Source organism: Heptranchias perlo, unplaced genomic scaffold, assembly GCF_035084215.1.
Source record: "Heptranchias perlo isolate sHepPer1 unplaced genomic scaffold, sHepPer1.hap1 HAP1_SCAFFOLD_43, whole genome shotgun sequence".
Classification (NCBI taxonomy): domain Eukaryota; kingdom Metazoa; phylum Chordata; class Chondrichthyes; order Hexanchiformes; family Hexanchidae; genus Heptranchias; species Heptranchias perlo.
Genome location: NW_027139442.1, coordinates 12,290,175 through 12,314,811, shown reverse-complemented (window position 1 = coordinate 12,314,811; position 24,637 = coordinate 12,290,175). Strand labels below are relative to the sequence as shown.

Sequence of the window (24,637 nt, the reverse complement as noted above, 5' to 3'; positions counted from 1 at the left end):
ATCTGGGGTTGTTCTCCTTCGAGCAGAGAAGGTTAAGGGGAGATTTAATAGAGGGGTTCAAAATCATGAAGGGGTTTTGATAAGAGAAAAAGGAGAAACCGTTTCCAGTGGCAGAAGGGTCGGTAACCAGAGGACACAGATTTAAGATAATTGGCCATTAACCAGAGGGGGAGATGAGAATGTTTTTTACGCAGAGAGTTGTTGGTCGGGGTCAAATTCTTTAAAAATATAAATGGGGTTGATAGGGTAGACATAGAAAAGACTTTGCACTTGTTGGGGGGGGGGTGGAGTCCAGAACTAGGGGCCATAAATATAAGATGGTCGCCAATAAATCCAATATGGAATTCAGGAGAAACTTCTTTACCCAGAGAGTGGTGAGAATGTGGAACTCACTCCCACAAGGAGTAGTTGAGGCGAATAGTGTAGATGGATTTAAGGGGAAGCTGGATAAACACATGGGGGAGAAAGGAATAGAAGGATATGCTGATAGGGTGAGATGGAGTAGGGAGGGAGTAGGCTCCCAGATGGGTCGAATGACCTGTTTCTATGCTGTAAATACTACGTAAAACTGTGTAATCTGGTTCAGGAAGGGGGATGGAACTGATGACAAGGGTTTGTGGCGGGGCCGATGATTATGGCATCAGTCTTCCCGATGATTAGGTGGAGGAAATTGCGGCTCATCCAGGACTGGATGTCGGACAAACAGTGTGGCAACACAGAGACAGTGGAGGGGTTGAGAGAGGTGGTGGTGAGGTCGAGCTGGGTGTCGTCAGCGGACATGTGGAATCTGACGTGTTGTCGGTTGATGTCACTGAGGGGCAGCGTGTAGATGAGAAATAGGAGGGGGCCAAGGAGAGATCATTGGGGAAATCCAGAGGTAACAGTGTGGGAGCAGGCAGAGAAGACATTGCTAAAGACACTCTGGCTACGACTGAATCGTTAAGAGTGGAACCAGGCGAGTACAGTCCCACCCAGCTGAACGACGGAAGAGAGGCATGAGAGGAGGATGATGTGGTCAACTGGGTCAAAGGCTGCAGACAGGTGGAGAAGGATGAGGAGGGATAGTTTACCACAGTCACAGGATGTCATTTGTGACTTCGATTAGGACCGTTTCAGTACTGTGGCAGGGGCAGACTCCTAAATGGAGGGATTCAAGCATGGATTTGCAGGAAAGATGGGCACCGATTTGAGAGGCGACAACACGTTCAACAACTTCAGAGGAAAGGGAGGTTGGAGATGGGGCAGCACTTGACAAGATCAGAGGGGGCTGAGGGTGTATGATGACAGGGGTTCTGAATGAGAGGGGAGCCAGTATCGAAGGAGAGGGAAGCATTTGTAATGTCAGCTGGTATGGGAGCCAGGAAAGGGAGTTGGGTGGTCAGTGAGGAAGGGGAGTTGATGGTCAGTGAGGAAGGGGAGTTGGATTGTCAGTGAGGAAGGGGAGTTGGATTGTCAGTGAGGAAGGGGAGTTGATGGTCAGTGAGGAAGGGGAGTTGGATTGTCAGTGAGGAAGGGGAGTTGTGTCAGTGAGGAAGGGGAGTTGGATTGTCAGTGAGGAAGGGGAGTTGTGTCAGTGAGGAAGGGGAGTTGGATTGTCAGTGAGGAAGGGGAGTTGTGTCAGTGAGGAAGGGGAGTTGGATTGTCAGTGAGGAAGGGGAGTTGATGGTCAGTGAGGAAGGGGAATTGCTGTTTAGTGAGGAAGGGGAGTTGATAGCCAGTGAGGAAGGGGAGTTCGCTGGTCAGTGAGGAAGTGCAGTTGATGACCAGTGAGGAAGTGGAGTTGATGGTCAGTGAGGAAGGGGAGTTGATGGTCAGTGATGAAGAGGAGTTGATCGTCAGTGAGGAAGGCGAGATGGATGGTCAGTGAGGAAGGGGAATTGCTGTTCAGTGAGGAAGGGGAATTGCTGTTCAGTGAGGAAGGGGAGTTGATGGTCAGTGAGGAAGGGAGTTGATGGTCAGTGAGGAAGGGAGTTGATGGTCCGTGAGAAACGGTAGTTGATGGTCCGTGAGAAAGGGGAGTTGATGGTCCGTGAGAAAGGGGAGTTGATGGTCCGTGAGAAAGGGGAGTTGATGGTCCGTGAGAAAGGGGAGTTGATGGTCCGTGAGAAAGGGGAGTTGATGGTCCATGAGAAAGGGGAGTTGATGGTCCGTGAGAAAGGGGAGTTGATGGTCCGTGAGAAAGGGGAGTTGATGGTCCGTGAGAAAGGGGAGTTGATGGTCCGTGAGAAAGGGGAGTTGATGGTCCGTGAGAAAGGGGAGTTGATGATCCGTGAGGAAGGGGAGTTGATGATCCGTGAGAAAGGGGGGTTCATGGTCAGTGAGGAAGGGGAGTTGGGAGCTCAGTGAGGAAGGGATGTTAATGGTCAGTGAGGAAGGGGAGTTGGGAGCTCAGTGAGGAAGGGCAGTTGGATTGCCAGTGAGGAAGGGCAGTTGGATTGCCAGTGAGGAAGGGGAGTTGGATTGTCAATGAGGAAGGGGAGTTGATGGCTACTGAGGAAGGGGAGTTGATGGCCACTGAGGAAGGGGAGTTGATGGCCACTGAGGAAGGGGAGTTGATGGCCACTGAGGAAGGGGAGTTGATGGTCAGTGAGGAATGGGAGTTGATGGTCAGTGAGGAATGGGAGTTGATGGCCAGTGAGGAATGGGAGTTGATGGTTAGTGAGGAAGGGGAGTTGATGGTCAGTGAGGAAGGGGAGTTGATGGTCAGTGAGGAAGGGGAGTTGATGGTCAGTGAGGAATGGGAGTTGATGGTCAGTGAGGAATGGGAGTTGATGGTCCGTGAGAAAGGGGAGTTGATGTTCAGTGAGCAAGGAGAGTAGATGGTTCGTGAGGAAAGGGAGTTGATGGTCAGTGAGGAAGGGGAGTTGATGATCAGTGAGGAAGGGGAATTGGGAGCTCAGTGAGGGAGGGGAGTTGATGGTCAGTTAGGAGGGGAGTTGGATTGTCAGTGAGGAAGGGGAGCGGGTCGCCGGTGAGGAAGGGGAGTCGATGGCTAGTGAGGAATGGGAGTTGATGGGCGGTGAGGAAGGAGAGTTGATAGTCAGTGAGGAATGGGAGTTGATGGTCAGTGAGGAATGGGAGTTGATGGTTAGTGAGCAAGGAGAGTTGATGGTCAGTGAGGAAGGGGAGTTGGAATGTCAGTGAGGAAGGGGAGTTGATGGACAGTGATGAAGGGGAGTTGATGGACAGTGAGGAAGTGGAGATGGATGGTCAGCGAGGAAGGGGAGTTGGGTGGACAGTGAGGAAGGGGAGTTAATGATCAGTGAGGAAGGGGAGTTGGGAGCTCAGTGAGAAGGGGAGTTGGATGGTCAGTGAGGAAGGGGAGTTGATGGCCAGCGAGGAAGGGGAGTTGATGGCCAGTGAGGAAGGGGAGTTGATGGCCAGTGAGGAAGGGGAGTTGATGGTCGGTGAGAAAGGGGAGTTGATGGTCAGTGAGGAAGGGGAGTTGATGGTCAGTGAGGAAGGAGAGTTGATGCTCAGTGAGGAAGCGGAGTTGATGGCCAGTGAGGAAGGGGAGATGGGTGGTCAGTGAGGAATGGGAGTTCGGTGGTCAGTGAGGAAGTGGAGTCGATGGTCAGTGAGGAAGTGGAGTGGATGGTCAGTGAGTAAGTGGAGTCGATGGTCAGTGAGGAAGGGAATTTGTTGGCCAGTGAGGAAGGGGAGCTGGATTGTCAGTGAGGTTGGGGAGTTGATGGCCACTGAGGAAGGGGATTTGATGGCCAGTGACGAAGGGGATTTGATGGCCACTGAGGAAGGGGATTTGATGGCCACTGAGGAAGGGGAGTTGATGGCCAGTGAGGAAGGGGAGTTGATGGCCAGTGAGGAAGGGGAGTTGATGGCCAGAGAGGATGGGGAGTTGATGGCCAGAGAGGATGGGGAGTTGATGGTCAGTGAGGAAGGGGAGTTGGGTGGTCAGTGAGGAAGGGGAGTTGGGTGATCAGTGAGGAAGGGGAGTTGGGTGGTCAGTGAGGAATGGGAGTTGATGGTCAGTGAGGAATGGGAGTTGATGGTCAGTGAGGAATGGGAGTTGATGGTCAGTGAGGAATGGGAGTTGATGGTCAGTGAGGAAGGGGAGTTGATGGTCAGTGAGGAAGGAGAGTTGATGCTCAGTGAGGAAGCGGAGTTGATGGCCAGTGAGGAAGGGGAGATGGGTGGTCAGTGAGGAATGGGAGTTCGGTGGTCAGTGAGGAAGTGGAGTCGATGGTCAGTGAGGAAGTGGAGTGGATGGTCAGTGAGTAAGTGGAGTCGATGGTCAGTGAGGAAGGGAATTTGTTGGCCAGTGAGGAAGGGGAGCTGGATTGTCAGTGAGGTTGGGGAGTTGATGGCCACTGAGGAAGGGGATTTGATGGCCAGTGACGAAGGGGATTTGATGGCCACTGAGGAAGGGGATTTGATGGCCACTGAGGAAGGGGAGTTGATGGCCAGTGAGGAAGGGGAGTTGATGGCCAGTGAGGAAGGGGAGTTGATGGCCAGAGAGGATGGGGAGTTGATGGTCAGTGAGGAAGGGGAGTTGATGGTCAGTGAGGAAGGGGAGTTGGGTGGTCAGTGAGGAAGGGGAGTTGGGTGATCAGTGAGGAAGGGGAGTTGGGTGATCAGTGAGGAAGGGGAGTTGGGTGGTCAGTGAGGAATGGGAGTTGATGGTCAGTGAGGAATGGGAGTTGATGGTCAGTGAGGAAGGGGAGTTGATGGTCCGTGAGAAAGGGGAGTTGATGTTCAGTGAGCAAGGAGAGTAGATGGTTAGTGAGGAAAGGGAGTTGATGGTCAGTGAGGAAGTGGAGTTGATGGTCAGTGAGCAAGTGGAGTCGATGGTCAGTGAGGAAGGGAATTTGTTGGCCAGTGAGGAAGGGGAGTTGGGTGGTCAGTGAGGAAGGGGAGCTGGATTGTCAGTGAGGAAGGGGAGTTGATGGCCACTGAGGAAGGGGATTTGATGGCCAGTGAGGAAGGGGAGTTGATGGCCAGTGAGGAAGGGGAGTTGATGGCCAGTGAGGAAGGGGAGTTGATGGCCAGAGAGGATGGGGAGTTCATGGCCAAAGAGGATGGGGAGTTGGGTGGACAGTGAGGAAGGGGAGTTGATGGTCAGTGAGGAAGGGGAGTTGATGGTCAGTGAGGAAGGGGAGTTGATGGTCAGTGAGGAAGGGGAGTTGATGGTCAGTGAGGAAGGGGAGTAGGGTGGTCAGTGAGGAAGGGGAGTTGGGTGGTCAGTGAGGAAGGGGAGTTGGGTGGTCAGTGAGGATGGGGAGTTGATTGTCAGTGAGGAAGGGGAGTTGGATTGTCAGTGAGGAAGGGGAGTCGATCGCTCGTGAGGAATGGAAGTTGATGGTCAGTGAGCATTGGGAGTTGATAGTCAGTGAGGTCGGGGAGTTGATGGTCAGTGAAGAAGGGGAGTTGATGGTCAGTGAAGAAGGGGAGTTGATGGTCAGTGAAGAAGGGGAGTTGCTGGTCAGTGAGCATTGGGAGTTGATGGTAAGTGAAGAAGGGGAGTTGATGGTCAGTGGGGAAGGGGAGTTGATGGTCAGTGAGGAAGGGGAGTTGATGGTCAGTGAGGAAGGGGAGTTGATGGTCAATGAGGAAGGGGAGTTGCTGGTCAGTGAGCATTGGGAGTTGATGGTCAGTGAAGAAGGGGAGTTGATGGTCAGTGACGAAGGGGAGTTGGTGGACAATGAGGAAGGGGAGTTGATGGTCAGTGAAGAAGGGGAGTTGATGGCCAGTGAGGAAGGGGAGTTGATGGCCAGTGACGAAGGGGAGTTGATGGCCAGTGAGGAAGGGGAGTTGATGGTCAGTGAGGAAGGGGAGTTGATGGCCAGTGAGGAAGGGGAGTTGATGGCCAGTGAGGAAGGGGAGTTGATGGCCAGTGAGGAAGGGGAGTTGATGGTCAGTGAGGAAGGAGAGTTGATGCTCAGTGAGGAAGCGGAGTTGATGGCCAGTGAGGAATGGGAGATGGGTGGTCAGTGAGGAATGGGAGTTCGGTGGTCAGTGAGGAAGTGGAGTCGATGGTCAGTGAGGAAGTGGAGTGGATGGTCAGTGAGTAAGTGGAGTCGATGGTCAGTGAGGAAGGGAATTTGTTGGCCAGTGAGGAAGGGGAGCTGGATTGTCAGTGAGGTTGGGGAGTTGATGGCCACTGAGGAAGGGGATTTGATGGCCACTGAGGAAGGGGATTTGATGGCCAGTGACGAAGAGGATTTGATGGCCACTGAGGAAGGGGAGTTGATGGTCAGTGAAGAAGGGGAGTTGATGGTCAGTGAAGAAGGGGAGTTGATGGTCAATGAGGAAGAGGGGTTGATGGTCAGTGAGGAAGGGCAGTTGATGATCAGTGAGGAAGAGGGGTTGGGTGGTCAGTGAGGAAGGGGAGTTGCTGGTCACTTGGGAAGGAGAGTTGATGGTCAGTGAGGAAGGGGAGTTGATGGTCAGTGAGGAAGGGGAGTTGGTGGTCAGTGAGGAAGGGGAGTTGATGGTGAGTGAGGCAGAGGACTTGGGAGCTCAGTGAGGATTGGGGTTTGGTGGTCAGTGAGGAAGGGGAGATGGGTGGTCAGTGATAAAGGGGAGTTGATGGTCGTGAGGAAGGGGAGTTGATGGTCAGTGAGAAAGGGGAGTTGATGGTCAGTGAGGAAGGGGAGTTGATGGTCAGTGAGGAAGGGGAGATGGGTGGACAGTGAGGAAGGGGAGTTGATGGTAGTGAGAAAGGGGAGTTGATGGACAGTGAGCAAGGGGAGTTGATGGTCAGTGAGGAACGGGAGTTGGTGGTCAGTGAAGAAGGGGATTTGATGGTCAGTGAAGAAGGGGATTTGATGGTCAGTGAAGAAGGGGAGTTGATGGTCAGTGAGGAAGGGGAGTTGATGGGCAGTGAGGAAGGGGAGTTGATGGGCAGTGAGGAAGGGGAGTTGATGTACAATGAGGAAGGGGAGTTGATGGACAATGAGGAAGGGGAGTTGATGGACAATGAGGAAGTGGAGTTGCTGGTCAGTGAGCATTGGGAGTTGATGGTAACTGAAGAAGGGGAGTTGATGGTCAGTGAGGAAGGGGAGTTGATGGTCAGTGAGGAAGGGGAGTTGATGGTCAATGAGGAAGGGGAGTTGCTGGTCAGTGAGCATTGGGAGTTGATGGTCAGTGAAGAAGGGGAGTTGATGGTCAGTGACGAAGGGGAGTTGGTGGACAATGAGGAAGGGGAGTTCATGGTCAGTGAAGAAGGGGAGTTGATGGTCAGTGAAGAAGGGGAGTTGATGGTCAATGAGGAAGAGGGGTTGATGGTCAGTGAGGAAGGGCAGTTGATGATCAGTGAGGAAGAGGGGTTGGGTGGTCAGTGAGGAAGGGGAGTTGCTGGTCACTTGGGAAGGAGAGTTGATGGTCAGTGAGGAAGGGGAGTTGGTGGTCAGTGAGGAAGGGGAGTTGATGGTGAGTGAGGCAGAGGACTTGGGAGCTCAGTGAGGATTGGGGTTTGGTGGTCAGTGAGGAAGGGGAGATGGGTGGTCAGTGATAAAGGGGAGTTGATGGTCGTGAGGAAGGGGAGTTGATGGTCAGTGAGAAAGGGGAGTTGATGGTCAGTGAGGAAGGGGAGTTGATGGTCAGTGAGGAAGGGGAGATGGGTGGACAGTGAGGAAGGGGAGTTGATGGTAGTGAGAAAGGGGAGTTGATGGTCAGTGAGGAAGGGGAGTTGGTGGTCAGTGAAGAAGGGGAGTTGATGGTCAGTGAGGAAGGGGAGTTGATGGGCAGTGAGGAAGGGGAGTTGATGTACAATGAGGAAGGGGAGTTGATGGACAACGAGGAAGGGGAGTTGATGGACAATGAGGAAGTGGAGTTGATGGACAATGAGGAAGTGGAGTTGATGGTCAGTAAGGAAGGGGAGTTGGGAGCTCAGTAAGGAAGGGGAGATGGGTGGTCAGTAAGGAAGGGGAGTTGGGTGGACAGTGAGGAAGGTGAGTTGATGGTCAGTGAGGGAGGGGAGTTGATGGTCAGTGAGGAAGAGGAGTTGATGGACAATGAGGAAGGGGAGTTGATGGACAGTAAGGAAGTGGAGTTGATGGTCAGTGAGGAAGGGGAGTTGGGAGCTCAGTGAGGAATGGGGTTTGGTGGTCAGTGAGGAAGGGGAGTTGGTCGTCAGTGAAGAAGGGGATTTGATGGTCAGTGAAGAAGGGGAGTTGATGGGCAGTGAGGAAGGGGAGTTGATGTACAATGAGGAAGGGGAGTTGATGTACAATGAAGAAGGGGAGTTGATGGTCAGTGAGGAAGGGGAGTTGATGGTCAGTGAGGAAGAGGAGTTGGGAGCTCAGTGAGCACTGGGGTTTGGTGGTCAGTGAGGAAGGGGAGATGGGTGGACAGTGAGGAAGTGGAGTTGGGTGGACAGTGAGGAAAGGGAGTTGATGGCCGGTGAGGAAGAAAGGTTGATGGTCGGTGAGGAAGGCGTGTTGATGGCCGGTGAGGAAGAGGAGTTGATGGCTGGTGAGGAAGAGGAGTTGATGATCAGTGAAGAAGGGGAGTTGATGGTCAGTGAGGAAGAAAGGTTGATGGTCAGTGAGGAAGGAGAGTTGATGGTCAGTGAGGAAGGGGAGTTGATGGTCAGTGAGGAAGGGGAGTTGATGATCAGTGAGGAAGAGGGGTTGGGTGGTCAGTGAGGAAGGGGAGTTGCCGGTCACTTGGGAAGGAGAGTTGATGGTCAGTGAGGAAGGGGAGTTGATGGTCAGTGAGGAAGGGGAGTTGGTGGTCAGTGAGGAAGGGGAGCTGATGGCCGGTGAGGAAGAGGAGTTGATGGCCGGTGAGGAAGGCGTGTTGATGGCCGGTGAGGAAGGGGAGTTCCTGGTAAGTGAGGAAGGGGAGTTGATGGTCAATGAGAAAGGGGAGTTGATGATCAGTGAGGAAGTGGAGTTGATGATAAGTGAGGAAAGGGAGTTGATCATCAGTGAGGATTGGCAGTTGACAGTCAGTGAGGAAGAGGCGTTGGGAGCTCAGTGAGGAATGGGGGTTGATGGTCAGTGAGGAAGGGGAGTTGGGTGGACAGTGAGGAAAGGGAGTTGATGTACAATGAGGAAGGGGAGTTGGTGGACAGTGAGGAAGGGGAATTGATGGTCAGTGACGAAGGGGAGTTGATGGTCAGTGAAGAAGGAGTGTTGATGGTCAGTGAAGAAGGGGAGTTGATGGTCAGTGAGGAAGGGGAGTTGATGGTCAGTGAGGAAGGGGAGTTGATGATCAGTGAGGAAGAGGGGTTGGGTGGTCAGTGAGGAAGGGGAGTTGCTGGTCACTTGGGAAGGGGAGTTGATGGACAATAAGGGGAGTTGGTGGTCAGTGAGGAAGGGGAGTTGATGGTCAGTGAGAAAGGGGAGTTGTGGTCAGTGAGGAAGGGGAGTTGATGGTGAGTGAGGAAGGGGAGTTGATGGACAATGAGGAAGGGGAGTTGATGGACAGTGAGGAAGTGGAGTTGATGGTCAGTAAGGAAGGGGAGTTGGGAGCTCAGTGAGGAATGGGGTTTGGTGGTCAGTGAGGAAGGGGAGATGGGTGGTCAGTGAGGAAGGGGAGTTGGGTGGACAGTGAGGAAGGGGAGTTGATGGTGAGTGAGGCAGAGGACTTGGGAGCTCAGTGAGGATTGGGGTTTGGTGGTCAGTGAGGAAGGGGAGATGGGTGGTCAGTGATGAACGGGAGTTGATGGTAATGAGGAAGGGGAGTTGATGGTCAGTGAAGAAGGGGAGTTGATGGTCAGTGAGGAAGGGGAGTTGATGGTCAGTGAGGAAGGGGAGTTGGTGGTCAGTGAAGAAGGGGATTTGATGGTCAGTGAGGAAGGGGAGTTGGGTGGACAGTGTGGAAGGGGAGTTGATGGTCAGTGAGGAAGGGGAGTTGATGATCAGTGAGGAAGAGAGGTTGGGTGGTCACTTGGGAAGGGGAGTTAATGGACAATGAGGAAGGGGAGTTGATGGACAATGAGGAAGGGGAGTTGATGGACAATGAGGGGAGTTGGTGGTCAGTGAGGAAGGGGAGTTGATGGTCAGTGAGGAAGAGGAGTTGATGGTCAGTGAGGAAGAGGAGTTGATGGACAATGAGGAAGCGGAGTTGATGGACAATGAGGAAGTGGAGTTGATGGTCAGTGAGGAAGGGGAGTTGATGGTCAGTGAGGAAGGGGAGTTGATGGTCAGTGAGGAAGAGGAGTTGATAGACAATGAGGAAGGGGAGTTGATAGACAATGAGGAAGGGGAGGTGATGGACAATGAGGAAGGGGAGTTGATGGACAGTGAGGAAGTGGAGTTGATGGTCAGTGAGGAAGAGGAGTTGGGAGACCAGTGAGGATTGGGGTTTGGTGGTCAGTGAGGAAGGGGAGATGGGTGGACAGTGAGGAAGGGGAGTTGGGTGGACAGTGAGGAAGGGGAGTTGGGAGCTCAGTGAGGAATCGGGTTTGGTGGTCAGTGAGGAAGGGGAGATGGGTGGTCAGTGAGGAAGGGGAGTTGATGGTCAGTGAGGAATGGGAGTTCATGGTCAGTGAGGAATGGGAGTTGATGGTCAGTGAGAAAGGGGTGTTGATGGACAGTGAGAAAGGGGAGTTGATGGACAGTGAGGAAGGGGAGTTGATGGTCAGTGAGGAAGGGGAGTTGGTGGTCAGTGAAGAAAGTGATTTGATGGTCAGTGAAGAAGGGGAGGTGATGGTCAGTGAGGAAGGGGAGTTGATGGGCAGTGCGGAAGGGGAGTTGATGGACAGTGAGGAAAGGGAGTTGGGAGCTCAGTGAGGAATGGGGTTTGGTGGTCAGTGAGGAAGGGGAGTTGATGGTCAGTGAGGAAGGGGAGTTGATGGTCAGTGAGGAAGAGGAGTTGATGGTCAGTGAGGAAGGGGAGTTGATGGTCAGTGAGGAAGGGGAGTTGATGGTCAGTGAGGAAGGGGAGTTGATGGTCAGTGAGGAAGGGGAGTTGATGGTCAGTGAGGAAGAGGAGTTGGGAGCTCAGTGAGGATTGGGGTTTGGTGGTCAGTGAGGAAGGGGAGATGGGTGGTCAGTGAGGAAGGGGAGTTGTGGTCAGTGAGGCAGAGGACTTGGGAGCTCTGTGAGGATTGGGGTTTGGTGGTCAGTGAGGAAGGGGCGATGGGTGGTCAGTGATGAAGGTGAGTTGATGGTAATGAGGAAGGGGAGTTGATGGTCAGTGAAGAAGGGGAGTTGATGGTCAGTGAGTCGGGGATTTGTTGGTCAGTGAGGAAGGGGAGTTGATGCTCAGTGAGGAAGGGGAGTTGATGGTCAGTGAGGAAGGGGAGTTGATGATCAGTGAGGAAGAGGGGTTGGGTGGTCAGTGAGGAAGGGGAGTTGCTGGTCACTTGGGAAGGGGAGTTGATGGACAATGAGGAAGGGGAGTTGATGGTCAGTGAGAAAGGGGAGTTCTGGTCAGTGAGGAAGGGGAGTTGATGGTGAGTGAGGAAGGGGAGTTGATGGACAATGAGGAAGGGGAGTTGATGGACAGTGAGAAAGGGGAGTTGATGGACAATGAGGAAGTAGGATTGATGGTCAGTGAGGAAGGGGAGTTGATGATCAGTGAGCAAGAGGGGTTGGGTGGTCAGTGAGGAAGGGGAGTTGCTGGTCACTTGGGAAGGGGAGTTGATGGACAATGAGGAAGTGGAGTTGATGGTCAGTGAGAAAGGGGAGTTGTGGTCAGTGAGGAAGGGGAGTTGATGGTGAGTGAGGAAGGGGAGTTGATGGTGAGTGAGGAAGGGGAGTTGATGGACAGTGAGAAAGGGGAGTTGGGAGCTCAGTGAGGATTGGGGTTTGGTGGTCAGTGAGGAAGGGGAGATGGGTGGTCAGTGAGGAAGGGGAGTTGATGGTCAGTGAGGAAGAGGAGTTGGGAGCTCAGTGAGGATTGGGGTTTGGTGGTCAGTGAGGAAGGGGAGATGGGTGGACAGTGAGGAAGGGGAGTTGGGTGGACAGTGAGGAAGGGGAGATGGGTGTTCAGTGAGGAAGGGGAGTTGATGGTCAGTGAGGAAGGGGAGTTGATGGTCAGTGAGGAAGAGGAGTTGGGAGCTTCGTGAGGATTGGGGTTTGGTGGTCAGTGAGGAAGGGGAGATGGGTGGTCAGTGATGAAGGTGAGTTGATGGTCAGTGAGGAATGGGAGTTGATGGTCAGTGAGGAAGGGGAGTTGATGATCAGTGAGGAAGGGGAGTTGATGGTCAGTGAGGAAGGGGAGTTGATGGTCAGTGAGGAAGGGGAGTTGATGATCAGTGAGGAAGGGGAGTTGATGGTCAGTGAGGAAGGGGAGTTGATGGACAGTGAGAAAGGGGAGTTGATGGACAGTGAGAAAGGGGAGTTGATGGACAGTGAGTAGGTGGAGTTGATGGTCAGTGAGGAAGGGGAGTTGGTGGTCAGTGAAGAAGGGGATTTGATGGTCAGTGAAGAAGGGGAGTTGATGGTCAGTGAGGAAGGGGAGTTGATGGGCAGTGCGGAAGGGGAGTTGATGGACAGTGAGGAAGGGGAGTTGATGGACAATGAGGAAGGGGAGTTGATGGACAGTGAGGAAGTGGGGTTGATGGTCAGTAAGGAAGGGGAGTTGGGAGCTCAGTGAGGAATGGGGTTTGGTGGTCAGTGAGGAAGGGGAGATGGGTGGTCAGTGAGGAAGGGGAGTTGGGTGGACAGTGAGGAAGGGGAGTTGATGGTCAGTGAGGAAGAGGATTGATGGTCAGTGAGGAAGAGGAGTTGATGGACAATGAGGAAGGGGAGTTGATGGTCAGTAAGGAATGGGAGTTGGGAGCTCAGTGAGGATTGAGGTTGGGTGGTCAGTGAGGAAGGGGAGATGGGTGGACAGTGAGGAAGGGGAGTTGGGTGGACAGTGAGGAAGGGGAGTTGGGAGTTCAGTGAGGAATGGGGTTTCGTGGTCAGTGAGGACGGCGAGATGGGTGGTCAGTGAGGAAGGGGAGTTGATGGTCAGTGAGGAAGTGGAGTTGATGGTCAGTGAGGAAGAGGAGTTGGGAGCTCAGTGAGGGATTGGGGTTTGGTGGTCAGTGAGGAAGGGGAGATGGGTGGTGAGTGATGAAGGGGAGTTGATGGTAATGAGGAAGGGGAGTTGATGGTCAGTGAGGAAGGGGAGTTGATGGTCAGTGAGGAAGGGGAGTTGATGGTCAGTGAAGAAGGGGAGTTGATGGTCAGTGAGAAGGGGATTTGATGGTCAGTGAGGAAGGGGAGTTGATGGACAATGAGGAAGGGGAGTTGATGGACAGTGAGGAAGTGGAGTTGATGGTCAGTAAGGAAGTGGAGTTGATGGTCAGTAAGGAAGGGGAGTTGATGGACAATGAGGAAGTGGGATTGACGGTCAGTGAGGAAGGGGAGTTGGGAGCTCAGTGAGGAATGGGATTTGGTGGTCAGTGAGGAAGGGGAGATGGGTGGTCAGTGAGGAAGGGGAGTTGATGGTCAGTGAGGAAGAGGAGTTGGGAGCTCAGTGAGGATTGGGGTTTGGTGGTCAGTGAGGAAGGGGAGATGGGTGGACAGTGAGGAAGGGGAGTTGGGTGGACAGTGAGGAAGGGGAGTTGGGTGGACAGTGAGGAAGGGGAGTTGGGAGCTCAGTGAGGAATGGGGTTTGGTGGTCAGTGAGGAAGGGGAGATGGGTGGTCAGTGAGGAAGGGGAGTTGATGGTCAGTGAGGAAGGGGAGTTGATGGTCAGTGAGGAAGAGGAGTTGGGAGCTTCGTGAGGATTGGGGTTTGGTGGTCAGTGAGGAAGGGGAGATGGGTGGTCAGTGATGAAGGTGAGTTGATGGTCAGTGAGGAATGGGAGTTGATGGTCAGTGAGGAAGGGGAGTTGATGGTCAGTGAGGAAGGGGAGTTGATGGACAGTGAGAAAGGGGAGTTGATGGACAGTGAGAAAGGGGAGTTGATGGACAGTGAGTAAGTGGAGTTGATGGTCAGTGAGGAAGGGGATTTGATGGTCAGTGAAGAAGGGAAGTTGATGGTCAGTGAGGAAGGGGAGTTGATGGGCAGTGCGGAAGGGGAGTTGATGAACAGTGAGGAAGGGGAGTTGATGGACAATGAGGAAGGGGAGTTGATGGACAGTGAGGAAGTGGGGTTGATGGTCAGTAAGGAAGGGGTGTTGGGAGCTCAGTGAGGAATGGGGTTTGGTGGTCAGTGAGGAAGGGGAGTTGGGTGGACAGTGAGGAAGGGGAGTTGATGGTCAGTGAGGAAGAGGATTGATGGTCAGTGAGGAAGAGGAGTTGATGGACAATGAGGAAGGGGAGTTGATGGTCAGTAAGGAAGGGGAGTTCGGAGCTCAGTGAGGATTGGGGTTTGGTGGTTAGTGAGGAAGGGGAGATGGGTGGACAGTGAGGAATGGGAGTTGGGTGGACAGTGAGGAAGGGGAGTTGGGAATTCAGTGAGGAATGGGGTTTGGTGGTCAGTGAGGAAGGGGAGATGGGTGGTCAGTGAGGAAGGGGAGTTGATGGTCAGTGAGGAAGTGGAGTTGATGGTCAGTGAGGAAGAGGAGTTGGGAGCTCATTGAGGCTTGGGGTTTGCTGGTCAGTGAGGAAGGGGAGCTGGGTGGTCAGTGATGAAGGGGAGTTGATGGTGATGAGGAAGGGGAGTTGATGGTCAGTGAGGAAGGGGAGTTTATGGTCAGTGAGGAAGGGGAGTTGATGGAGAGTGAGAAAGGGGAGTTGATGAACAGTGAGGAAGGGGAGTTGATGGACAGTGAGGAAGAGGAGTTGATGGACAATGAGGAAGGGGAGTTGACGGACAATGAGGAAGGGGAGTTGATGGACAGTGAGGAAGTGGAGTTGATGGTCAGTGAGGAAGGGGAGATGGGTGGTCAGTGAGGAAGGGGAGTTGATGGTCAGTGAGGAAGGGGAGTTGATGATCAGTGAGGAGGGGGAGTTGATGGTCAGTGAGGATTGTGGTTTGGTGGTCAGTGAGGAAGGGGAGATGGGTGGTTGGTGAGGAAGAGGAGTTGATGGCCGGTGAGGAAGGGGAGTTGATGGCCGGTGAGGAAGGGGAGTTGATGGCCGGTGAGGAAGGGGAGTTGATGGCCGGTGAGGAAGGGGAGTTGATGGCCGGTGAGGAAGGGGAGTTGATGGCCGGTGAGGAAGGGGAGTTGCTGGTAAGTGAGGAAGGGGAGTTGATGGTCAGTGAGGAAGGGGAGTTGGGTGGTTTGTGAGGAAGGGGAGTTGCTGGTCAGTGAGGAAGGGGAGTTGATGGACAATGAGGAAGGGGAGTTGATGGACAATGAGGAAGGGGATTTGGGAGCTCAGTGATGAATGGGGTTTGGTGGTCAGTGAGGAAGGGGTGATGGGTGGTCAGTGAGGAAGGGGAGTTGATGGACAATGAGGAAGGGGAGTTGATGGTCAGTGAGGAAGAGGAGTTGGGAGCTCAGTGAGGATTGGGGTTTGGTGGTCAGTGAGGAAGGGGAGATGGGTGGACAGTGAGGAAGGGGAGTTGGGTGGACAGAGAGGAAGGGGAGTTGGGTGGACAGTGAGGAAGGGGAGTTGGGAGCTCAGTGAGGAATGGGGTTTGGTGGTCAGTGAGGAAGGGGAGATGGGTGATCAGTGAGGAAGGGGAGTTGATGGTCAGTGAGGAAGGGGAGTTGATGGTCAATGAGGAAGAGGAGTTGGGAGCTTCGTGAGGATTGGGGTTTGGTGGTCATTGAGGAAGGGGAGATGGGTGGTCAGTGATGAAGGTGAGTTGATGGTCAGTGAGGAAGGGGAGTTGATGATCAGTGAGGAAGGGGAGTTGATGGTCAGTGAGAAAGGGGAGTTGATTGACAGTGAGAAAGGGGAGTTGATGGACAGTGTGTAAGTGGAGTTGATGGTCAGTGAGGAAGGGGAGTTGGTGGTCAGTGAGGAAGGGGAGTTCATGGTCAGTGAGGAAGGGGAGTTTATGGTCAGTGAGGAAGGGGAGTTCATGGTCAGTGAGGAAGGGGAGTTTATGGTCAGTGAGGAAGGGGAGTTCATGGTCAGTGAGGAAGGGGATTTTATGGTCAGTGAGGAAGGGGAGTTGATGGAGAGTGAGAAAGGGGAGTTGATGGACATTGAGGAAGGGGAGTTGATGGACAGTGAGGAAGGGGAGTTGATGGACAGTGAGGAAGGGGAGTTGATGGTCAGTGAGGAAGGGGAGTTGTGGTCAGTGAGGAAGGGGAGTTGATGGTGAGTGAGGAAGGGGAGTTGATGGTGAGTGAGGAAGGGGAGTTGATGGGCAGTGAGAAAGGGGAGTTGGGAGCTCAGTGAGGATTGGGGTTTGGTGGTCAGTGATGAAGGGGAGTTGATGGTAATGAGGAAGGGGAGTTGATGGTCAGTGAGGAAGGGGAGTTGATGGTCAGTGAGGAAGGGGAGTTCATGGTCAGTGAGGAAGGGGATTTTATGGTCAGTGAGGAAGGGGAGTTGATGGAGAGTGAGAAAGGGGAGTTGATGGACATTGAGGAAGGGGAGTTGATGGACAGTGAGGAAGGGGAGTTGATGGACAGTGAGGAAGGGGAGTTGGTGGTCAGTGAAGAAGGGGATTTGATGGTCAGTGAAGAAGGGGAGTTGATGGTCAGTGAGGAAGAGGAGTTAATTGTCAGTGAGGAAGAGGAGTTGATGGACAATGAGGAAGGGGAGTTGACGGACAATGAGGAAGGGGAGTTGATGGACAGTGAGGAAGTGGAGTTGATGGTCAGTGAGGAAGGGGAGTTGGGAGCTCAGTGAGGAATGGGGTTTGGTGGTCAGTGAGGAAGGGGAGATGGGTGGTCGGTGAGGAAGAGGAGTTGATGGCCGGTGAGGAAGGGGAGTTGATGGCCGGTGAGGAAGGGGAGTTAATGGCCGGTGAGGAAGGGGAGTTGATGGCCGGTGAGGAAGGGGAGTTGATGGCCGGTGAGGAAGGGGAGTTGGGTGGTTTGTGAGGAAGGGGAGTTGCTGGTCAGTGAGGAAGGGGAGTTGATGGACAATGAGGAAGGGGAGTTGATGGACAATGAGGAAGGGGATTTGGGAGCTCAGTGATGAATGGGGTTTGGTGGTCAGTGAGGAAGGGGTGATGGGTGGTCAGTCAGGAAGGGGAGTTGGGTGGACAGTGAGGAAGGGGAGTTGATGGACAATGAGGAAGGGGAGTTGATGGTCAGTGAGGAAGAGGAGTTGGGTGGAGAGTGAGGAAGGGGAGATGATGGCCGGTGAGGAAGGGGAGTTGATGGCCGGTGAGGAAGGGGAGTTGATGGCCGGTGAGGAAGGGGAGTTGATGGCCAGTGAGGAAGGGGAGTTGATGGTCAGTGAGGAAGGGCAGCTGATGGCCGGTGAGGAAGGGGAGTTGGGTGGTCAGTGAGGAAGGGGAATTGCTCGTCAGTGAGGGAGGGGAGTTGTTGTTAACTGAGGAAGGGGAGTTGACGGTCAGTGAAGAAGGGGAGTTGATGGTCAGTGATGAAGGGGAGTTGATGGTCAGTGAGGAAGAGGAGTTGGGTGGACAGTGAGGAAGGGGAGTTGATGGTCAGTGAGGAAGGGGAGTTGGGTGGACAGTGAGGAAGAGGAGTTGATGGCCGGTGTGAAAGTGGAGTTGATGGCCAGTGTGGAAGGACAGTTGATGGTCAGTGAGGAAGGGGAGTTGATGGTCAGTGAGGAAGGGGAGTTGGGTGGTCAGTGAGGAAGGGGAGTTGATGATCAGTGAGGAAGTGGTGTTGCTGGTCACTGAGGAAGAGGAGTTGGGTGGAGAGTGAGGAAGGGCAGTTGATGGTCGGTGAGGAAGGGGAGTTGTGGTCAGTGAGGAAGGTGAGTTGATGGTGAGTGAGGAAGGGGAGTTGATGGACAATGAGGAAGGGGAGTTGATGGACAGTGAGGAAGTGGAGTTGATGGTCAGTGAGGAAGGGGAGTTGGGAGCTCAGTGAGGAATGGGGTTTGGTGGTCAGTGAGGAAGGGGAGATGGGTGGTCAGTGAGGAAGGGGAGTTGATGGTCAGTGAGGAAGGGGAATTCATGGTCAGTGAGGAAGGGGATTTTATGGTCAGTGAGGAAGGGGAGTTGATGGAGAGTGAGAAAGGGGAGTTGATGGACATTGAGGAAGGGGAGTTGATGGACAGTGAGGAAGGGGAGTTGATGGACAGTGAGGAAGGGGAGTTGGTGGTCAGTGAAGAAGGGGATTTGATGGTCAGTGAAGAAGGGGAGTTGATGGTCAGTGAGGAAGAGGAGTTAATTGTCAGTGAGGAAGAGGAGTTGATGGACAATGAGGAAGGGGAGTTGACGGACAATGAGGAAGGGGAGTTGATGGACAGTGAGGAAGTGGAGTTGATGGTCAGTGAGGAAGAGGAGTTGGGAGCTCAGTGAGGAATGGGGTTTGGTGGTCAGTGAGGAAGGGGAGATGGGTGGTCAGTGAGGAAGGGGAGTTGATGGTCAGTGAGGAAGGGGAGTTGATGGTCAGTGAGGAAGAGGAGTTGGGAGCTCAGTGAGGATTGTGGTTTGGTGGTCAGTGAGGAAGGGGAGTTGATGGTCAGTGAGGAAGAGGAGTTGGGTGGAGAGTGAGGAAGTGGAGATGATGGCCGGTGAGGAAGGGGAGTTGATGGCCGGTGAGGAAGGGGAGTTGATGGCCGGTGAGGAAGGGGAGTTGATGGCCAGTGAGGAAGGGGAGTTGATGGTCAGTGAGGAAGGGGAGTTGATGGCCGGTGAGGAAGGGGAGTTGGGTGGTCAGTGAGGAAGGGGAATTGCTCGTCAGTGAGGGAGGGGAGTTGTTGTTAACTGAGGAAGGGGAGTTGACGGTCAGTGAAGAAGGGGAGTTGATGGTCAGTGATGAAGGGGAGTTGATGGTCAGTGAGGAAGGGGAGTTGGGTGGACAGTGAGGAAGGGGAGTTGATGGTCAGTGAGGAAGGGGAGTTGGGTGGACAGTGAGGAAGGGGAGTTGATGGCCGGTGTGAAAGTGGAGTTGATGGCCAGTGTGGAAGGACAGTTGATGGTCAGTGAGGAAGGGGAGTTGATGGTCAGTGAGGAAGGGGAGTTGGGTGGTCAGTGAGGAAGGGGAGTTGGGTGGACAGTGAGGAAGGGGAGTTGATGATCAGTGAGGAAGTGGTGTTGCTGGTCACTGAGGAAGAGGAGTTGGGTGGAGAGTGAGGAAGGGGAGTTGATGGTCGGTGAGGAAGGGGAGTTGTGGTCAGTGAGGAAGGTGAGTTGATGGTGAGTGAGGAAGGGGAGTTGATGGACAATGAGGAAGGGGAGTTGATGGACAGTGAGGAAGTGGAGTTGATGGTCAGTGAGGAAGGGGAGTTGGGAGCTCAGTGAGGAATGGGGTTTGGTGGTCAGTGAGGAAGGGGAGATGGGTGGTCAGTGAGGAAGGGGAGTTGATGGTCAGTGAGGAAGGGGAGTTGATGGTCAGTGAGGAAGGGGAGTTGATGGTCAGTGAGGATTGTGGTTTGGTGGTCAGTGAGGAAGGGGAGATGGGTGGTTGGTGAGGAAGAGGAGTTGATGGCCGGTGAGGAAGGGGAGTTGATGGCCGGTGAGGAAGGGGAGTTGATGGCCGGTGAGGAAGGGGAGTTGATGGCCGGTGAGGAAGGGGAGTTGATGGCCGGTGAGGAAGGGGAGTTGATGGCCGGTGAGGAAGGGGAGTTGATGGCCGGTGAGGAAGGGGAGTTGCTGGTAAGTGAGGAAGGGGAGTTGATGGTCAGTGAGGAAGGGGAGTTGGGTGGTTTGTGAGGAAGGGGAGTTGCTGGTCAGTGAGGAAGGGGAGTTGATGGACAATGAGGAAGGGGAGTTGATGGACAATGAGGAAGGGGATTAGGGAGCTCAGTGATGAATGGGGTTTGGTGGTCAGTGAGGAAGGGGTGATGGGTGGTCAGTGAGGAAGGGGAGTTGATGGACAATGAGGAAGGGGAGTTGATGGTCAGTGAGGAAGAGGAGTTGGGAGCTCAGTGAGGATTGGGGTTTGGTGGTCAGTGAGGAAGGGGAGATGGGTGGACAGTGAGGAAGGGGAGTTGGGTGGACAGTGAGGAAGGGGAGTTGGGTGGACAGTGAGGAAGGGGAGTTGGGAGCTCAGTGAGGAATGGGGTTTGGTGGTCAGTGAGGAAGGGGAGATGGGTGATCAGTGAGGAAGGGGAGTTGATGGTCAGTGAGGAAGGGGAGTTGATGGTCAGTGAGGAAGAGGAGTTGGGAGCTTCGTGAGGATTGGGGTTTGGTGGTCAGTGAGGAAGGGGAGATGGGTGGGCAGTGATGAAGGTGAGTTGATGGTCAGTGAGGAAGGGGAGTTGATTGACAGTGAGAAAGGGGAGTTGATGGACAGTGTGTAAGTGGAGTTGATGGTCAGTGAGGAAGGGGAGTTGGTGGTCAGTGAAGAAGGGGATTTGATGGTCAGTGAAGAAGGGGAGTTGATGGTCAGTGACGAAGGGGAGTTGATGGTCAGTGACGAAGGGGAGTTGATGGGCAGTGCGGAAGGGGAGTTGATGGACAGTGAGGAAGGGGAGTTGATGGACAATGAGGAAGGGGAGTTGATGGACAGTGAGGAAGTGGGGTTGATGGTCAGTAAAGAAGGGGAGTTGGGAGCTCAGTGAGGAAGGGGAGTTGATGGTCAGTGAGGAAGAGGATTGATGGTCAGTGAGGAAGAGGAGTTGATGGACAATGAGGAAGGGGAGTTGATGGTCAGTAAGGAAGGGGAGTTGGGAGCTCAGTGAGGATTGGGGTTTGGTGGTCAGTGAGGAAGGGGAGATGGGTGGACAGTGAGGAAGGGGAGTTGGGAGCTCAGTGAGGAATGGGGTTTGGTGGTCAGTGAGGAAGGGGAGATGGGTGGTCAGTGAGGAAGGGGAGATGGGTGGTCAGTGAGGAAGGGGAGTTGATGGTCAGTGAGGAAGTGGAGTTGATGGTCAGTGAGGAAGAGGAGTTGGGAGCTCAGTGAGGATTGGGGTTTGGTGGTCAGTGAGGAAGGGGAGATGGGTGGTCAGTGATGAAGGGGAGTTGATGGTAATGAGGAAGGGGAGTTGATGGTCAGTGAGGAAGGGGAGTTGATGGTCAGTGAGGAAGGGGAGTTCATGGTCAGTGAGGAAGGGGATTTTATGGTCAGTGAGGAAGGGGAGTTGATGGAAAATGAGGAAGGGGATTTGGGAGCTCAGTGATGAATGGGGTTTGGTGGTCAGTGAGGAAGGGGTGATGGGTGGTCAGTCAGGAAGGGGAGTTGGGTGGACAGTGAGGAAGGGGAGTTGATGGACATTGAGGAAGGGGAGTTGATGGACAGTGAGGAAGGGGAGTTGATGGACAGTGAGGAAGGGGAGTTGGTGGTCAGTGAAGAAGGGGATTTGATGGTCAGTGAAGAAGGGGAGTTGATGGTCAGTGAGGAAGAGGAGTTAATTGTCAGTGAGGAAGAGGAGTTGATGGACAATGAGGAAGGGGAGTTGACGGACAATGAGGAAGGGGAGTTGATGGACAGTGAGGAAGTGGAGTTGATGGTCAGTGAGGAAGGGGAGTTGGGAGCTCAGTGAGGAATGGGGTTTGGTGGTCAGTGAGGAAGGGGAGATGGGTGGTCAGTGAGGAAGGGGAGTTGATGGTCAGTGAGGAAGGGGAGTTGATGGTCAGTGAGGAAGAGGAGTTGGGAGCTCAGTGAGGATTGTGGTTTGGTGGTCAGTGAGGAAGGGGAGATGGGTGGTCGGTGAGGAAGAGGAGTTGATGGCCGGTGAGGAAGGGGAGTTGATGGCCGGTGAGGAAGGGGAGTTGATGGCCGGTGAGGAAGGGGAGTTGATGGCCGGTGAGGAAGGGGAGTTGATGGCCGGTGAGGAAGGGGAGTTGGGTGGTTTGTGAGGAAGGGGAGTTGCTGGTCAGTGAGGAAGGGGAGTTGATGGACAATGAGGAAGGGGAGTTGATGGACAATGAGGAAGGGGATTTGGGAGCTCAGTGATGAATGGGGTTTGGTGGTCAGTGAGGAAGGGGTGATGGGTGGTCAGTCAGGAAGGGGAGTTGGGTGGACAGTGAGGAAGGGGAGTTGATGGACAATGAGGAAGGGGAGTTGATGGTCAGTGAGGAAGAGGAGTTGGGTGGAGAGTGAGGAAGGGGAGATGATGGCCGGTGAGGAAGGGGAGTTGATGGCCGGTGAGGAAGGGGAGTTGATGGCCGGTGAGGAAGGGGAGTTGATGGCCGGTGAGGAAGGGGAGTTGATGGCCAGTGAGGAAGGGGAGTTGATGGTCAGTGAGGAAGGGGAGTTGATGGCCGGTGAGGAAGGGGAGTTGGGTGGTCAGTGAGGAAGGGGAATTGCTCGTCAGTGAGGGAGGGGAGTTGTTGTGAACTGAGGAAGGGGAGTTGATGGACAATGACGAAGGGGAGTTGACGGTCAGTGAAGAAGGGGAGTTGATGGTCAGTGATGAAGGGGAGTTGATGGTCAGTGAGGAAGGGGAGTTGGGTGGACAGTGAGGAAGGGGAGTTGATGGTCAGTGAGGAAGGGGAGTTGGGTGGACAGTGAGGAAGGGGAGTTGATGGCCGGTGTGAAAGTGGAGTTGATGGCCAGTGTGGAAGGACAGTTGATGGTCAGTGAGGAAGGGGAGTTGATGGTCAGTGAGGAAGGGGAGTTGGGTGGTCAGTGAGGAAGGGGAGTTGGGTGGACAGTGAGGAAGGGGAGTTGATGATCAGTGAGGAAGTGGTGTTGCTGGTCACTGAGGAAGAGGAGTTGGGTGGAGAGTGAGGAAGGGGAGTTGATGGTCGGTGAGGAAGGGGAGTTGTGGTCAGTGAGGAAGGTGAGTTGATGGTGAGTGAGGAAGGGGAGTTGATGGACAATGAGGTGGGGGAGTTGATGGACAGTGAGGAAGTGGAGTTGATGGTCAGTAAGGAAGGGGAGTTGGGAGCTCAGTGAGGAATGGGGTTTGGTGGTCAGTGAGGAAGGGGAGATGGGTGGTCAGTGAGGAAGGGGAGTTGATGGTCAGTGAGGAAGGGGAGATGGGTGGTCAGTGAGGAAGGGGAGTTGATGGTCAGTGAGGAAGAGGAGTTGGGAGCTCAGTGAGGATTGGGGTTTGGTGGTCAGTGAGGAAGGGGAGATGGGTGGTCAGTGAGGAAGGGGAGTTGTGGTCAGTGAGGCAGAGGACTTGGGAGCTCTGTGAGGATTGGTGTTTGGTGGTCAGTGAGGAAGGGGCGATGGGTGGTCAGTGATGAAGGGGAGTTGATGGTAATGAGGAAGGGGAGTTGATGGTCAGTGAAGAAGGGGAGTTGATGGTCAGTGAGTAGGGGATTTGATGGTCAGTGAAGAAGGGGAGTTGATGCTCAGCGAGGAAGGGGAGTTGGGAGCTCAGTGAGGAATGGGGTTTGGTGGCCAGTGAGGAAGGGGAAATGGGTGGTCAGTGAGGAAGGGGAGTTGATGGTCAGTGAGGAAGAGGAGTTGGGAGCTCAGTGAGGATTGGGGTTTGGTGGTCAGTGAGGAAGGGGAGATGGGTGGACAGTGAGGAAGGGGAGTTGGGTGGACAGTGAGGAAGGGGAGTTGGGTGGACAGTGAGGAAGGGGAGTTCGGAGCTCAGTGAGGAATGGGGTTTGGTGGTCAGTGAGGAAGGGGAGATGGGTGGTCAGTGAGGAAGGGGAGTTGATGGACAGTGAGAAAGGGGAGTTGATGGACAGTGAGGAAGGGGAGTTGATGGGCAGTGCGGAAGGGGAGTTGGTGGGCAGTGCGGAAGGGGAGTTGATGGACAGTGAGGAAGGGGAGTTGATGGGCAGTGAAGAAGGGGAGTTGATGGTCAGTGAGGAAGGGGAGTTGATGGTCAGTGAGGAAGAGGAGTTGGGAGCTCAGTGAGGATTGTGGTTTGGTGGTCAGTGAGGAAGGGGAGATGGGTGGTCGGTGAGGAAGAGGAGTTGATGGCCGGTGAGGAAGGGGAGTTGATGGCCGGTGAGGAAGGGGAGTTGATGGCCGGTGAGGAAGGGGAGTTGATGGCCGGTGAGGAAGGGGAGTTGATGGCCGGTGAGGAAGGGGAGTTGGGTGGTTTGTGAGGAAGGGGAGTTGCTGGTCAGTGAGGAAGGGGAGTTGATGGACAATGAGGAAGGGGAGTTGATGGACAATGAGGAAGGGGATTTGGGAGCTCAGTGATGAATGGGGTTTGGTGGTCAGTGAGGAAGGGGTGATGGGTGGTCAGTCAGGAAGGGGAGTTGGGTGGACAGTGAGGAAGGGGAGTTGATGGACAATGAGGAAGGGGAGTTGATGGTCAGTGAGGAAGAGGAGTTGGGTGGAGAGTGAGGAAGGGGAGATGATGGCCGGTGAGGAAGGGGAGTTGATGGCCGGTGAGGAAGGGGATTTGATGGCCGGTGAGGAAGGGGAGTTGATGGCCGGTGAGGAAGGGGAGTTGATGGCCAGTGAGGAAGGGGAGTTGATGGTCAGTGAGGAAGGGGAGTTGATGGCCGGTGAGGAAGGGGAGTTGGGTGGTCAGTGAGGAAGGGGAATTGCTCGTCAGTGAGGGAGGGGAGTTGTTGTGAACTGAGGAAGGGGAGTTGATGGACAATGACGAAGGGGAGTTGACGGTCAGTGAAGAAGGGGAGTTGATGGTCAGTGATGAAGGGGAGTTGATGGTCAGTGAGGAAGGGGAGTTGGGTGGACAGTGAGGAAGGGGAGTTGGGTGGACAGTGAGGAAGGGGAGTTGATGGTCAGTGAGGAAGGGGAGTTGGGTGGACAGTGAGGAAGGGGAGTTGATGGCCGGTGTGAAAGTGGAGTTGATGGCCAGTGTGGAAGGACAGTTGATGGTCAGTGAGGAAGGGGAGTTGATGGTCAGTGAGGAAGGGGAGTTGGGTGGTCAGTGAGGAAGGGGAGTTGGGTGGACAGTGAGGAAGGG

At 54.1% G+C, this 24,637-nt stretch overlaps 1 protein-coding gene across 1 annotated transcript in view; it reads right to left on the bottom strand.

Annotated features, from left to right (window-relative positions):
• Positions 1-1,955: 1,955 nt before the first annotated feature.
• LOC137312609 (mucin-2-like) overlaps positions 1,956-24,637 on the bottom strand; it is a gene marked incomplete at its 5' end in the record, with an annotated part of 32,157 nt that continues 9,475 nt past the window's right edge. Inside the window, 2 exons of the mRNA XM_067979134.1 lie at positions 1,956-10,274; positions 17,756-18,187. Of these exons, the coding sequence (XP_067835235.1) occupies positions 9,852-10,274; positions 17,756-18,187 (855 nt within the window). The remainder of the gene's footprint in view (positions 10,275-17,755; positions 18,188-24,637) is intronic.